Source organism: Eretmochelys imbricata, chromosome 7, assembly GCF_965152235.1.
Source record: "Eretmochelys imbricata isolate rEreImb1 chromosome 7, rEreImb1.hap1, whole genome shotgun sequence".
Lineage (NCBI taxonomy): Eukaryota > Metazoa > Chordata > Testudines > Cheloniidae > Eretmochelys > Eretmochelys imbricata.
This window is the reverse complement of record NC_135578.1, coordinates 59,011,056-59,027,127: the sequence shown is the minus strand read 5'-3', so window position 1 is coordinate 59,027,127 and position 16,072 is coordinate 59,011,056. Positions and strand designations below refer to the sequence as shown.

At 46.9% G+C, this 16,072-nt stretch overlaps 1 protein-coding gene across 1 annotated transcript in view; it reads right to left on the bottom strand.

Moving 5' to 3' along the window:
* Positions 1-411: 411 nt before the first annotated feature.
* The window catches only part of WDFY4 (WDFY family member 4), a 237,361-nt gene continuing 221,700 nt past the window's right edge, over positions 412-16,072 (bottom strand). Inside the window, exons 59-62 of the mRNA XM_077822441.1 lie at positions 9,978-10,160; positions 9,114-9,201; positions 2,099-2,210; positions 412-1,010 (exon numbers count right to left, since the gene is read on the bottom strand). Coding sequence (XP_077678567.1) covers positions 944-1,010; positions 2,099-2,210; positions 9,114-9,201; positions 9,978-10,160 — 450 coding nt within the window. The 3' untranslated portion in view covers positions 412-943. The remainder of the gene's footprint in view (positions 1,011-2,098; positions 2,211-9,113; positions 9,202-9,977; positions 10,161-16,072) is intronic.

Below are 16,072 nucleotides of genomic sequence, written 5' to 3'. Positions count from 1 at the left end.
GACATCTCTAATGCACGTGTATCATCTTCTCCTCTAGAAACCCTCGTACCAATCCACAAGCAAGACTGTTTCATAGGTCCCAGCTGGTTTCACATGTTAACGCCCTCCTGGCCTTCCAGGGGGCCACACTCCGAGCTCCTGTGACTGGCTGCTGCTCCATCCACTTCAGTGGGTGAAATTTCCCCCCGAACAGTGACATAAAATCTAAACCCTGGCCAGGATCACTCTGGGAGCCCTGCAGTTGGAACCTCCCAGCATGAAGTGTGTCTGAGAGGTTCAATCTACATCCCAGCACGAGGTTAGCGTACCATCCTCTGGATCCAAGTTAAAAAAAAACACACACACAGACCACCATCAATTGAGTACACTGAGCAATTACCATCCTGTTAAACCACACAAATAAACAGCTGGATTTTATTTAACGCAAAAACCACTTTGTACAGAGGAAATTCATGTGCAGTTCAAATGCACGTGCCAACGAGGATCAGTTTTAAACACATTTTGATAGCATTTACCTGCTGTATTCTATACAGTGGCCCACAATTCAGAGCCCAGATCTGTTCCCATTGAAGAGTGGTAAAATTCCCATTGATTTCACTGGGAGCAGGATGGGACACTGAGACACAGCAGATAGAACACGCGCATTGCATTATACCACTGGCAGTGATTCTCATTGGCAAATTCAGTGATGGGGGTTGTATATGCGGCAGGGGCAGGACTAGACCTTCATACCTTTTTACTTTAATAACAGGGCAGAGCTGTATCAGAGGATGTCAAATTCCTTTTCTGCTCCCAACTTGACCCTACAGGTTGCTGACTCTCTTGAGATTCGTTTCACTCCGCTCTTCCTTACAAATCTTGTGTACTCTGAAGGATAATTTTCATTCCATCCATAGACACCACACAGGGTTGGAGGAGACCAAGAGCTCCTTGTTGTTTCTTCCTACCCATCCACAGCCCAACTGAATATCCTCCCCCTCTCATCACCAACTAGGATCTTGGAGGAATTTCTTGGGAAAGAAAAGAAAAAGAAAAAAAAAAAGATAGCATTCAATAACAAAAGGCAAAACTGGTGCTGCACGTTTGAGATGCTCTCTGGTTTGTGCAGCAGTTGGGACAGAAAGCGCCCACCATTAAAGCCTGAATAACTCTCACGTAAACTAGATACAGGTCCAAGTTTCCAAAGGCTGGAGTTGGATTCAGAGCAAAACTTTCCCAGAGTTCAACGGGGTTAGGATCCGAGGTTTGGTCTGGCCAATTATGGACATTGTGGCCAGTTGGGATTTGGATCTGAACTGCCAAGAGCTTGAAGATTCATTCATCTCCAATACAATGAAGCACAGCCCCCAATAAATCTGTTTGGCAGACAATTATAGGAATCAAGTTATTCTCTGACATCTCTAAATCCTGTACACACTCGGGAGCCCCAAAAGATTCAAAAGTGCAGGGGACAGATACACCCCGCTCCCAAAGTTCCTGCAATCTAATGATGCTGTTTACAGAAATCACTTGGCTGACCGCTGAAAAGCCACCACTTCTGGAGAGGAGCACAGCACCTGTTTACCAGTGCATAGCGACAGGACAGGACAGGAAATGAGGCTGAACCTCGGAGCCAACTGAAATGGCAGGAGGTAGTTAGTGAGGCAAATGCTAACTTGCTATGCTACTGGGAATCTGACTGGAGTCCAACAGCCTCTTCATTTTGGAGAATAAAATCACAAGATCTTTACAGAGCACTTCTGGTCAAAGCCTCACTTTCACATCTCCCCGAAGACAAGAGATGGCAACTCCAGTGGCCCCTAGCACTGTACTGGGCCGGCGGTTTCAACCCGATTCAGAGGTAGGAGTGGCAACTACGAACAGCTTCCTATAACAGCTAGTTCTTTCCTTGGCAGTCTCCCAGCTGAGTCCTGACCACGCTTAGCTTGGGAGAGCTGACAAGACCATATCACAGGATGGCTGCATCTTATTAGGATACGTGGATATTTTAAGAAATAATAAAAATAAGCGATAACTCAGGACAGACACTTGGAATCACTGGGGCTGCTACTGTGCCCTCTGCTGGACAAACGATACATTGCAATGGAAATTACTGTACCTGGTTACCGCAAGAGCCGTCACTGTGGGATTATTCTTAGCTGGTTTCCCAGTCAAGGTGACGCTGATGTTCAACTCCCGGCAAAGAAGCAGATGTTGCCCCCACTTGTTACCTGCAGAATAAATATTTAGAAACTGCTTGTGGGGCAGGGGTGTGTGTGTGTGTGTGATTATTTACGGTCAGCAAGTTGTTAAGTTGAGAACAAATATATTTAATCTTGGCCTGTGCTGTTGCAGAATAGGCCCATCCCAATTTAATTTGCGGCGATGATAGTTACATGTGCTGACGTGCGGCTGTACCAATTGTGCGCTAAATTGGATTTGTGTATTATTGCTTTCTAAATTGCATGCCTAGTTCAGCAAAATTGTTCATCAGTGTTTACTGGCTCTATGCTTAATAAGATGCCCCAGAATACCTTGCTGCCAGGATATAATGCAGCCTATAATTGCCTACTAAAAATAAATTACATAAAGCCCGGTATCATCAACTTATCTAAATCTGCTCATAACAGAACCGATAATTAAATGTGCGTGTGCATATGCACACACGGACACACACACACACGCCCCCAACAATGTAACTCAGTCATTGTTACTTCAGTCTTCTTAATCGCCACATTTTGACTTAAATTTTATTTCCTTTAATGGATAGAATGAGATGTGGGAATATTTAGGCCATCTAAAATCATTCTGAAGTCATTCGAAGAGTTTTGGGAAGCGTCTCGTTGCTGTAATTAAACATCACGACTGGCTAATAATTAATGATGCTGCTTGTGGGTGCACGTGTGAGAAAATGACAGATCCTCTTTCTAGATGCCTGGCTGGCTGGTTCTTGCTCACATGCTCTCAGGCTCTAAGTGATGGCTGGATTTGGGGTTGGGAAGGACTTTCCCCAGATCAGATTGGCAGGGATCTTGGATTTTTTTTTCATTTCCCTCTGCAGCATGGCGTGAGGTTTGCCTGCTGGGATCCTGGGGCATATCTCACCTAATCAATCCCCTGCCACTGCAGGGGCCACCACTACAGGCATTGCTACACCTCAGTCTCTCCCATCCTTTGTCTGCAGCCACAAGAGTTTTATCTCCTGAGGACTAAAATGATTCAGTCTAACTAAAGTCTCTGGGTTTAACATATGATGGCCCCGACAAGAACACCCTCTTGTGACAGCCCACGGCATGACAGGTACACCTGCCTCAGTTTTCCCTACCCAGTAACCCAAGGACTCTGTTGCCCCCTTGGGGCTAGTTTAGTACAAAACCATAGTGTAAACAGACCAAAGTCCATTTATCACCCCCTGTACATCCCAGGACAGCTCATCCTGACATACCTCAGCTTCCACTCTCTGATAGCTTCTACTCACTGGGACTCTATAAGTCTTCTTCTGTCCTTCTGCCAGGACAGGTATCCCAGCCCTTCCACTCTTCCTAACAGGACTTCCCCACCCCCCAGCCTCTCTGCTGGGAGATCATCTTTACCAGGGAAGTATCCCTCACTCCCCCTGTTCCCTGGGTTCAGCTCTCTGGTGTGGAGACATCATCAGGTAAACCCCTCCACTGCTCCCCTGCCTTCAGCCCTAGTTAGAAATCCAGCTTAGAGCAAGCAGGCACCTCCCACCTTCAGCCCTCTGGCCCCAACTCTCTGGCTTAAGATCAGACGGCACACCCCTCTTGCTGCTCTCCTTGCCTTCAGACTTCCCCCAGGAAACACATTCTGCTCTGGAAGCCCTTCCTGACTGACCAGGGCTTAAAGCCCAAAATGTGGCCATAGTTTGCATAAAGATATACCTATGTAATTAGATTTACCAACATAATTATATATATGTAATTAGACTGTGGAACTCATTGCCACAGGAAGTCAGTGAGGCCAAGAATTTACAAAGATTCAAAAATGGATTGGACATTAATATGGATACCAAATATCATACATATCATAATTAGTTCCAATAAAATGTAGGAGGACTATTAAATCTCTTCCTTCAGGGCTTAAGTCAATTTCTGACTACTAGAAACCAGGCTGAGACTTAATTTGGGGGGCAGGTCACAACTGGCAAGTGAGGATTCTTACACTTTCCTCCACAGCACCTGGTACTGACCACTGTTGCAGATGGGATACTGAGCTAGCCGGACCCCTGGACTGATCCAATCTGCTAAATCCTATGGTCCTGTATAGGTGTTTATAAGCCCTTCTACCTAAGTGAGTTAGGAGCCAAAGTCCCATTAATGGGACTTGTGCTTCTAAGTCACCAAGGTGCTTTTGAAAATTCCCCCCGCAATGTCTGATTACTGTAGAATATCTTAGTATTCAGATGACCAAGCTGTAAACCTAATCCTGGAAAAACAGGGAGTGCCTTCAGCACGAATGCCTTCCGCAATGAGAGTCACAAAAATAAATGTTATAAATTATACCTGGTCTCTCTCTTGCTCTCTCTCTGTCCCCCACACACGCATTTTAAAATACCCAGGGAAAATAACGGAGCCCTGCTTTAAAGATCCCTGGTAGGCGTTGGTGCCTGTATCTGCTAGGTCAGGAACGTTTAACTCCGATTACTTTTATTACCATGACAGTGTTGTAGCTTTCAACACATCGTAGGCCTCCGGCTTGCGGAGCTACCTTTAATAGCTTCGCCATCAGCTCAGCATAACCACTGGCTGTTCAGGAATACAGCTGGGGAAACATAAATAAACCCAGGCTCCAGGGGCCCCCTGCTGGCCTCACACTGCCTTGAAAAGCCTCCCGACTTCACTGTGGGTGGCAAAGGCAGTACCCTGAGCAGAGCCAGACTCTGTCCCTCCAGCCAGGTGTCGAGTTTGGCACGGCTCCTTCCTGGAATCAGGCCAGGGCACTTTATTACAGCCAACAGCACAGATGTTATGGTAAGATTCTCTGCAGTTCCTCAGGCCCTTTGGACACAATGGGGCTTTCAGCCAGTGTCCTCTTGTAAATAGTTTTGCAGTAGGATTGTTTATTAAGCACATTACGTTTATTGAGCCGGTAACCAGGGCTCACTTAGGGCCTGATCCTGCCACAGGTGAGTACTGAGCTCCCCTGGCTGCAGCATCAGCAGCTCCAGGCAGGATCTGCCCATTGCATTGTGTCTAAGTGCTGCCCCGTATCTCCAAGGCAGGGCAGGCCTTCCCCCGGCTATGCACATTCCACGGTAATGCTGCACCATTCACAGAGCACAAGGCTCTCACAGCGCTGTCCACACACATGTGGGGGAATGGTCTCCCTGCCACCTCTGGGGTGGAACGTGTAGCCCAGGGGCCTGAAACACGCGGCCCACAGGCCGCATCCTGCCCATGGGGTTGTTCCCTGTGGCCTGCCAAGCTCCCAAGTGGGAGCTTCGGGGGAGGTACCCCCAGGCAAGAACAGATCACGGAGTTCTCTGCTCCCCCTCCCCCTGGGGCCTGCACCCCAACCCCCTGCCACACCCTGCACTCCCTCCTGCACCCCAACTCCCTGCCCTGAGCCCCCTGCCACACCCCCAACCCTCCTGTACCCCAACTCCCTGCTCTGATCCCCCTGCTGCACCCAAAACCCCTGCCACACCCTGCACTCCCTCCTGCACCCCAGCACCCTGCCCTGAGCCCCCTGCTGCACTCCACACTCCCTCCTGCACCCGAGCCCCCTGCTGCACCCCGTGGGCAGGGGCGGGGGTGGAGTGGGGGCTGGGGGCAGCGGGAGGCGGGGATGATGCGGCCCTCGGGCCAATGTACAAGTCCTCATGTGGCCCTCCTGATGATTCAAGTTTAGGACCCCTGGTGTAGCCATTTTGCAGCATGGTTTAGGACAGGAAGCAAGGACACTATTTGGTGGAAAGCAGAGAGGCAATGCAGACCTGACTCTGCCCAAACATTTCTAAAGGAAACAGGTCTCCTGGGTCCCAGTCTGGTGCTTTATGTTCAGTGATGCCCCTGCTGGCTGAGCACTTTGTCATGCTGATCCCCGTGCCGGCTGGCCGGACTCTGGCCCTGCATTCTGACCTGTGCATGCTGGCGCGCCAGGCAGTCAAGAGCAGCTCTGAGCGGGGCAAGTGCACAGGACAGGGACACATGGCTGGCCTGCTGGAATGGCTATGGATCTCCATGATGGGGATGGCACCAGAGGGCAGCAGGGGGCTTCTCAGTGGGCCAGGGAGGAAATGAAAGAGGGTGGGAGGAGAACAGGTCAACAGCAGGACTGGCTGACTGCTCGCATAGGGAGGGGAAAGGCATAGAGCCTAAGGCCAGAAGGAGCCATATATATATATACCCAAATAATCCTGGCAAGTGACCCACACCCATACCCACACCCACACTGTGGGGGGAAGGCAAAACCCCTGCAAGGTCCCTGCCAATCTGACCTGAAGGGAAATTCCCTCCAGCCCCACTTGTGGTGATCAGTTAAACCCTATGCACATGAGCAGGACCCAGCGAATCACGCACCTGAGAAGGAGAAAGCTCGGTGCCCCCTCAGAGCCCTGGCCCACCCCGTCCAATGTCCCATCTCCAGCTGTGGCCGTCCCTGATGCATCAAAGGACGGACATAAACGAACAACCCAGAACACACTGTGGCGGGATGAGACTCCCTTCCTGATGCCTGGGCAGCTGAAACCCTAAAGCCTGAGCTTTAGGAATGTGAGACAAACGGGAAGTGAGCCCCAGGGTAGCTCTGCACCCCTGCAAAGAGTGGGGGTGAAATGCAGCCCTCCTGGCGTGGCAGCGTTTCACCCCAACTTAGCACATGGCTGTGTGTGCACACAAGGTGGTGGGGCAGAAGGGAATCCTGCCCTAGCTGTCTAGGTATTTTTGAAGGCCCATCATGGCAGTATCTAAGCACCTTACTTAGCCTTCTTGCTTTTAAAAGTGATGGGGCTATGCCACACTGGCCTCCCCTGTTCCCGCGCCCCTGGCTAGGACCTTGCTGACCTCCACTTGGAAGGAACTCCACAGCCAGGGACTGGACTGGACTGTAAATCAGGAAGTGTTACTTACTCCTTTTCGGGTTTCAGAGTAACAGCCGTGTTAGTCTGTATTCGCAAAAAGAAAAGGAGTACTTGTGGCACCTTAGAGACTAACCAATTTATTTGAGCATAAGCTTTCGTGAGCTACAGCTCACTTCATTGGATGCATAGTGTGGAAAATACAGAAGATGTTTTTATACACACAGACCATGAAAAAATGGGTGTTTATCACTACAAAAGGTTTTCTCTCCCCCACCCCACTCTCCTGCTGATAATAGCTTATCTAAAGTGATTACTCTCCTTTCAATGTGTATGATAATCAAGGTGGGCCATTTCCAGCACAAAAACCTGGATTTGTGCTGGAAATGGCCCACCTTGATTATCATATACATTGTAAGGAGAGTGATCACTTTAGATAAGCTATTACCAACAGGAGAGTGGTTTTGGGTGGGGTGGAGGGGTGCGGAGAAAACCTGGATTTGTGCTGGAAATGGCCCACCTTGATTATCAAACACATTGTAAGGAGAGTGATCACTTTAGAAAAGCTATTACCAACAGGAGAGTGGGGTGTGGGGAGAGAAAACCTTTTGTAGTGATAAACACCCATTTTTTCATGGTCTGTGTGTATAAAAACATCTTCTGTATTTTCCACACTATGCATCCGATGAAGTGAGCTGTAGCTCATGAAAGCTTATGCTCAAATAAATTGGTTAGTCTCTAAGGTGCCACAAGTACTCCTTGTCCTTACTCCTTTTCATAACACAAAAACTAGGGGTCACCAAATGAAATTATTAGGCAGCAGGTTTAAAACGAACAAAAGAAAGTATTTCTTCACACAACACATAGTCAACCTCTGGAACTCTTTGCCAGAGGATGTTGTGAAGGCCAAGACTATAACAGGGTTCAAAAAAGGACTAGATAAGTTCATGGAGGATAGGTCCATCAATGGCTATTAGCCAGGATGGGCAGAGATAGTGTCCCTAGCCTCTGTTTGCCAGAAGCTGGGAATGGGCAACAGGGGATGGATCACTTGATGATTACCTGTTCTGTTCATTCCCTCTGGGGCACCTGGCATTGGCCACTGTTGGAAGACAGGATACTGGGCTAGATGGACGTTTGGTCTGACCCAGTCAGGTCGTTCTTATGTACACCCAGGATGCTCTGCCCTCAGCTTCAGCATCCCAGAGAGGCATGTCTCTACGCTAGCTAGTGTCTGCTTCACTGTGGCACCTTGAGATTAGGGACAGGAGCTTGACTCAGACCCAGAAATGAATGGGGAGCTGCATAGAGTCCTGGAGTGATGGGAGGGGTGAACCCACAGTCACTCTGCAGGTACTGGAAAAGAACTGTGGCTGCTGACTGTGGCATAGTGGTCCTGTCCTCCCGGCGGAGGGGGAGAGAAGCTGCCCTGCCTTGCGGCGGTGTGCAGGCTCCTTGCCAGAGACAGCTCATCTCATTAAGGTGAACTCAATCCAGTCCAAGAGCTGGATTTCAAGCCATCTCCTCTCCGCTGCCATGTGCCTTTTACAGGGTACGTGCTCCCCATGCCCATGGGAGAGACCTTCTTTGTGTCTGTAGCAGAGGAGAACCCACCAAACCCACAGACACAAGGACAGTTTGGATCAGGCTCCAGGCTCAGGCCCGCCTCTGGTCTTCACTAACTGCAGGCAAAGTGTAAGAGGTTCCAATCTGGGGTCAGGCGAGGCTAAGCACCTGGACTTTCTGATGCTTCTACCTGAGCCTTTGGCGAAGCTGGGGCTGGGAATTCTCCCTCAGCCTCCAGCATTTCTGCCATGGTTTGGACCAGTCACCGCAACAGCAGCAACTCACCCAGCATTCGGCCCCTCCAGAGCCAAGACATCACAAAGGCTGGAAACCCATGGGTCACTTCAGGACCTTCACCAGAGTGTGATTCAGGTTCAGATCTAGATAGGTTTTGTCAGGGATGGAGAAGGAGGGTTCCCTCAGTTTTTCTGAATCTCAACACCCTTTCCTAGCCCTAGCTGCTTCTCTTTCACAAGTATGCAGTGCACACGACACAGCAGTGTTTCGTTTCAGGATCGTAAGGTTGTACCTTTGTTATCCAGAACTTCTGTTGTGGCTTTTTGTGATCCTGATCCAACATCCTGGCCTGGGGCTTTTGCATATTCTGTCTTCCATAACTGTGTCGGTAAGAAAGGAGGGGTTAGAAAATGCAGAGGTGTAAGAAAGTAAGTCATCAATTCTGGGGCTCGTAGAATCTCTATAAGGTCAAAGGTACGATAGCTGGATCAGAGGTTGGTATTGCTCTGTCCCTGCTCAGCTGTCCTGCTGGGTTCCATGCAATTGCTAGAGAATTAGACAGGGACTTTGTTAGAGAGAGCACTCCCTTGTTGAAGTTCAACCACCAGCCTGAAGGTAGGAGCCTAAACACGCTTCTGATCAACGATGTTGTTTTTGCCTTTGGAATAGACCAGAATGAACAGCATTTTCAAAACAGTTTCTTAGGAGGATGAGAGGCCTCTTGAAAAATTTTGCCCCCAAACCTTCCCCCTGTTCCAAATGATCAGAGCGGGTGAAAAACAACTCACTGAAACACTTTTTTCCAATGAAAAATGTCTTTTTGATAAACGAACTCTTTCCTTTTTGTCAGCTGTTGTGTCAAAAACACAATTTTCCAGTTTTTGGAAAAAAATAATTGGTACTGAAAATTTCTGAGGACTATTTCAAACAAAAAGACATTGTTTGGTTTCTTTCTAAATTTGTTGTGGCGAATACTTAGTGTTTTCCACACCAGCACCACAAATTACACCACTTCAGTTCTGGGTTACGCTATCGCTCTCTGTTCGTAATGTGCCTAGGGGGAGATGTGAAGCTAATGAAAACCATTGTCGCCCCACTCAGTATGGGAAATTCTGCCTCTTATCCACAGCTGGCTTAGCAAAAACATGACACCTACCCTCACAATTCCATCTGTGCCTCCCGTGATGATGACGCTACATGTGTCCCACTCCATTACTTCAGCAAAGCAGCAGCAAACAATGGCTCCTTCCAGGCCGCAGGCGGTGCTGATGCTTGCCAGAGGCTGGCCGTTGATGGTCCACAAATGTAAATAGGATCCGGCACAAGAGGCAATGTCACCCTAGAACACACCAAGCAGCATTATTTCAGGATCCCACCAACACCACCTGTGGCTGTTAGACTCTTGTTGTAATCTATGGCATTTGCCCTTCTTCATTTTATTTCTCTTCCACTCTTTTCGTCATAAGAGCTGATCAAAAAATGAATTTTTTTATTCAAAATTCTAGAATTTCAAAGCAAAAATTCTGGAATTTCATTTTGCAGGGTTTGAAACAGATTCACTTGCAGGTTCTTCACTTTTTTTGTTGCATTTTTTAATCAAAAGTTTTATCAAAATGGTTCTTTTTCATTTAATGAGAAATCCAGTTTTTGATAAACGAACAACACTGATAACCATTTTTGATTACGTTTTCTAAAATATTTTCAATTAAAAAAATCACATAAAATTGTGAAATAATTAAAAAAATCGGAAAAATTGTTTTTTTTAAAAAAGGCCATTTCCCTACAAAATGACTTTTCATTTGAAAATTTTCCAGCAGCTCTAGTTAACAGCCTGATATTTTTTACTACATTCTGCTCTTGAGGGACAAAAGTCAGCTGAGGCAGTGCATGCAAGTAAACTTCACGCATCGGAACTAGCAAAGAAATAAGAAAAATAACATCAGGTGTTGGAAAGCCGAGGCTGTCAAGTATTGCCAAAGGAATAGGCACAATACCAGTGTTGGAACGATGATGCCTTTGGATGAAGATATGAAGTTTTGCTGTGCATGTGTTACTGAAATATGTTGTAAAGTTGGGAACACCCACAACCAGTCTTTCAGGTGCAACAGTGGAGGAGCCAGATGCACTGAAGGCCCATTAAAGGAGACCATACTCCCAAGGACTATCCAAGGAACCGTATACAATGGAGACTTCTCAGAGATAGCACGTAGACAATGGAGACTGTTTGACTCACATCATAGCAAAGGGTCTTTCCAGCAAGCTGGAAGAGACTATAAAAGAGGGGAAGTGACATCACCGCTTGGCCTCTCTTCCCCCACCCCAGCTCAACACCTGGAAACACGTTTGGAGGTAAAAGGCTGAACTAGGGAGGTGGTCCCAGGCTGAAGGAGAGTCCCAGACTGTATGTGGAAGATCTGTAACCTGCTTGTACTATCCGTCAGGGTGAGACACTGTTTGATTCAAATACTATCTAGTTTATAGAACTCAAATTGTGATTTTACTTTTATTTCTTAGATAACCAACTTTGATCTGTACTCTTATTACTTATAATCACTTAAAAATCTGTCTGTCTGCAGGTATTAAATCTGTTTTATATTTTACCTAAAACAGTGCAGTTTGGTTGAAGTGCTTGGGAAATCTGCTCAGGTTGCAAGGGTTGGTTCACATCCACTTTCCTTTATAGAAGTGGCAGACTGGGTAATAAATTTACACTGTTCAGGTTTCTGACCAGTGCAAGATGGTACAGCTCTGGGGTCCTAGGCTGGGGAGCTGGAGGAATTGGCTGGAGCCTCTCTGTTGTTGGTGCTGAGTGGCTGGCAAAAGCATTCATATAACTCAGCTGTGTGTGTCCCTGCCTGTGGATGTCTGTGTAAGTGCAGTACCTAGAGAGGTTTACACTTGTCACAACTTCACAGTGTGAGAGGGAGCCCAGGTTGGTAAGCTAGAGGGCTCAGCGGTTTCCCCAATTCCAAGCTGCACCCCAGGGAACCTGTCACAGAGATATTCATACATTTTGGCCAAATTACTGAATAATTCCATGAGACTGATGACGATCGTTTACAAGACAGAATGAAGCTGGGAGACATTTTGAAGAACAAAATTTGCTTTGCAAAATTCCTCATGACCCCAGAGATTTGCAGAACGGGGCGTGTTCCTGAACCCCAGGTGCCCTTCACTCAGACACTGAATGGTGATGTTCTCTTTGATACAAGGCTGTTGTAACTGGCCAGCAGAACCTGTTCCTCAACAGTAGGGATTTTTACCTAATTGTAATCCCACTCTGTTCAACAACACCCCAAGGACAGAGCGATAGATAGATGCAGAGCAACCAAACTTGCATGTGGTTCGTATGCCTCCCCTCCATGGACACGTCTAGGCTGTAACCTAGAATGGTAGGCATAGTGGTTTGGCTATCACGTGTGCAAAAGCCTGAAACCTGCAGAGGAGACTGTCCCATCCCAGGCTGCTCCTGAGTGTTGGGTAACTTGGCTTGGCATTTCTGTTCAAATAATCACCACTACCCCTGCTCCCCACCTGTCTGCAATGTGGCAATTGCCAATGCCTCCTTCTGGTTGGGATGGGTTGTAGCTGCTGTAGCATCTAGTGGAAGAAATCTGGGGACCACCTTGGAGCCGAGCCAAAGCCCCGTGCCGGATCATGGGGAAAGTGGTGCCTGCATCATCCCAAAGTGCAAACAGAGCCTTGGGTTCCATTACCGACATTTGCTATTGGTCTACAGCGCAGCTACAGCCATCCTGAAGGCAAGGAGGCAGTCAGCCTGCCGGTAGATCCTACTGGTCCCAACATGCAAGACTCGGTCTTGATACAAGCAACCATCTGCTTCACTGAACACTAGACCAGCATTCCCCCAAATAAGCTAATGCCCAAACACCCTGGCAACCCTGAAGGGTTAAAAAAGAAACGCAGCCAACAGAAAATGTAGATAATGAAGGAAAAATAATAATAAATTTTGAGGGCTGAATCCTTAGCTCCTTAACTAGATTTCACTAGGTCCTTGCTCTGGCAGAACTCCTAGTGACTTCATGGGAACAAGGGGAGAGTAAGAACTGCCCCAGGATTTGAGCCTTAACTTTTAATGTAGATAATTGTAAGCTCTTTAGGGCACAGACTTGCATTTCATTCTGTGTTTGTACAGTGCCTAGCACAATGGGGTCCTGATCTCTGACTGGGGCTTCCACTGGGTTAAAAATAGAACTAAACAAATTCATGGAGGATAGGTCCACCAATGGCTATTAGTCAAGATTGGCAGGGACACAACCCCATGCTCGGTGGGTCCCTAAACCCCTGACTGCCAGAAGCTGGGAGTGGATGACAAAGGATGAATCACCCAAAATTGCCCTCTCCTGTTCATTCCCTCTGAACCACCTGGCCCTGGCGGAAGACAGGACAGTGGGCTAGATGGACCATTGGTCTAACCCAGTGTGGCCATTCTTATGCTACTGAGATACAAATACAAAATACTACTACTAATAAACATTCTCATAAATCAGTAATTCACCATGTGGACACTGATTCCTAAACCTCTGTCCAGTTCAGCATCCTCCTCTGCCCCCCAGAATGTTTAGTGTTATGGTATTTTAAAATTATGTTTCACATATGGTTGGAGAGCTCTGCATTCATGGGAGCTTGGCTCACAGTGCCAATAACACCCTTCACAACTGAGCCTCTCCTCTCCTTGTAATGCTTGTGTGTACAGCTTTAAGGGCAATTGTGTGTGTGCAGTGGGAGCAGAAAGTCACAGATCTCCAAAGCCTTAAGAGCAAGGAAAATGCAGATATTCAAAGCTCCAGGAGCAGCCTCTAGGATGCGGTCTTTATAATATTGCCCCTGATCTATCTACAAGTGCGTTTTTATTAAACTTCCTGGGTTCATCCTCCCCGATTTAAATTCCATCCAAACTTTCCAACCCCTAGGAACCAGCTAAAATAGAATAGCAGCAGCAAGTCCACCTGCTCCTGGCAGAGGCTGGTGTGTCCTGAAGTAAGCAGCGTGCATCCGGTTTAAATGAACTACTGCTGCGCCTTTCCCTCCTCCTGATTTTGGACCAGGGCTCTTCACATCGCAGTGGACAAAAATCAAGACAGACTGAGAAGGGTTTATTTGAAACTGCATGGCCAGTCCTGAAAGAATTGAAACTTGGGCCCTGGCTACACTTGAAACTCTACTCTGGCACAACCACAGCTGTGCCACTGTAGTGCTTCAGTGTAGACACTGACTGCAGCGACGGGCGTGGTTCTCCAGTCGCTGTAGTTAATCTACCTCCCCAGGAGGTGGTAGGCTAGGCTAACAGAAGAATCCTTCCATTGGCCTAGCGCTGTCTACACTGGGGGTTAGATCAGCTTAACTATGTCCCTCAGGCTGTGGATTTTTCAAACCCCTGAGAGATGTAGCTATGCCGACGTAACTTTTCAGTGTAAACCAGCCTTTAAACTACTTTAACTGCATGGGAGCCTGGGAGGCTCCGGGATTTGGTAATGGGCTATAGAGTTTTTCAGGTCTACATCGCTGACTGAAATCCAACAGAGATCAGCAGCTACAGAAAACCTTTACTTTCTTACTCAGATTGTAAATTCTCCAAGGCAAGGATCATCTCCTTGCTCTATTTCTGTACAGCACCTAGCACAACAGGGTCCTGCTCCATGACTAGAGCACCTAGGCACTACCGTATTAAACCTAATAATTTACCATGCCTAACCTGGCACTATGGGGTTCTGGTCCACGACTGTGGCCCCGGATGTCATTGCAATAGACCTAGCATTGGGGCCCTACTTGCTACCACAGGACAAATAATAAGAATGTAACACAGTGCTATGTGGAGACTGGAATTTCTGTTTTTCAGCAAATTCCTCCATTTCAAAATTTGTTTTATTTCAAATCAGAATGAAAACAAAGAAATTCAAAATTTCCCATGACACAAACTTTCTGAAAAAAAAAATCCTCAAGGATCAAGCCAAATGTTTCTTTAAGATAAAACCAACATATTCCATTTCAGTTTCGACGTTTTTAAATGTCTGTCTTTACAATATAAAATGAAGCATGTTGAAATGAAAAGTCATTTCAGACTGAAAAATGGAAACGTTATGTTCTCAAAAAACTGAAATGGAACATGTTGACCTTAGAGAAATACTATTCTCATGGTTTCCCCCCCCAAAATGAGATTTTATCAAAAATCAGTGTATTCCCGCAGGAAGTTTTGGCTTCAATGAAATGATGTTTTCTGATAGAAAAGCCTTCTGTTGGAAAATTTTCAATCAGCACCGATCTAACAGCTGCTCAGTGACCCCCATCAAAGTACTGATTGTCTCAATCCAATCCCTAGTGCACTAATTCCACATCACAACAATCATCACCACTGTCATGGACCCTGCTTGGCCCACTGCTTGGCAAAGGAATCACGGACAGCATGGGCTATAGACAATGGACCCCACTCTCCCTCCAGGGGAAACCTATGGTGGGACACAGTGGAGGAAGCTTTGGAAACAGATAATTTTATCCTCTAGCATCTTAACCCAGCATCTTTCACCAGCACTCCTATTTATTTTAAAATGTGTGGCTTCTCCAGTTTACTTTGCGGGGGTCTGACAAGAACAGTCAAGCGTTGGCCTAACTCTGTGGGAGTTTTACCACTGACCATTGGTATTTGCCATTAAGTGTATGGAAAATCCCACTCCTTGGGCTTTAGTGGAAATTATTATTATTATTATTCATTTGCATTGGAGTCATGGACCCCAGAAGCCTCAGTCATGGACAAAGTCCCCTCACGCTAGGTTTTGTACAAATGCAGAAGAAATAAACAGTCCCTGCCCCAAAGTGCTGACAACCTCAGTTGTTAGGGTACACAGATGTTTTGGGACTTCTTATTGCTATGACCTCAATATACACTCCTAACACTTCTCAGCACAAGCCACAGTACTCTGTGACTTGACAACCGCTGCTCTCTTTTGTGAAGATCAACTGAACATAGAAACACGGGCGTATATAAACAGCCTGCTCAGGAAGCAGAGATTTGGGGGAATTCACATCCAAGCAAGTTGAGTGCCTACAATTAAATCTAATCCAGATTATTTTCATAATGATGTGCAAGCAGCTGTGTTTCTGGGAACAGACTGCAGATGGATTTTTCGTTTCTACCACCATCCCTAATAGGAGAGATTAAAAAGACTGGGACTTGGAAAAGAGAAGACTAAGGGGAGAGGGTTATGAGAGACGTCTATAAAATCATGAATGCCA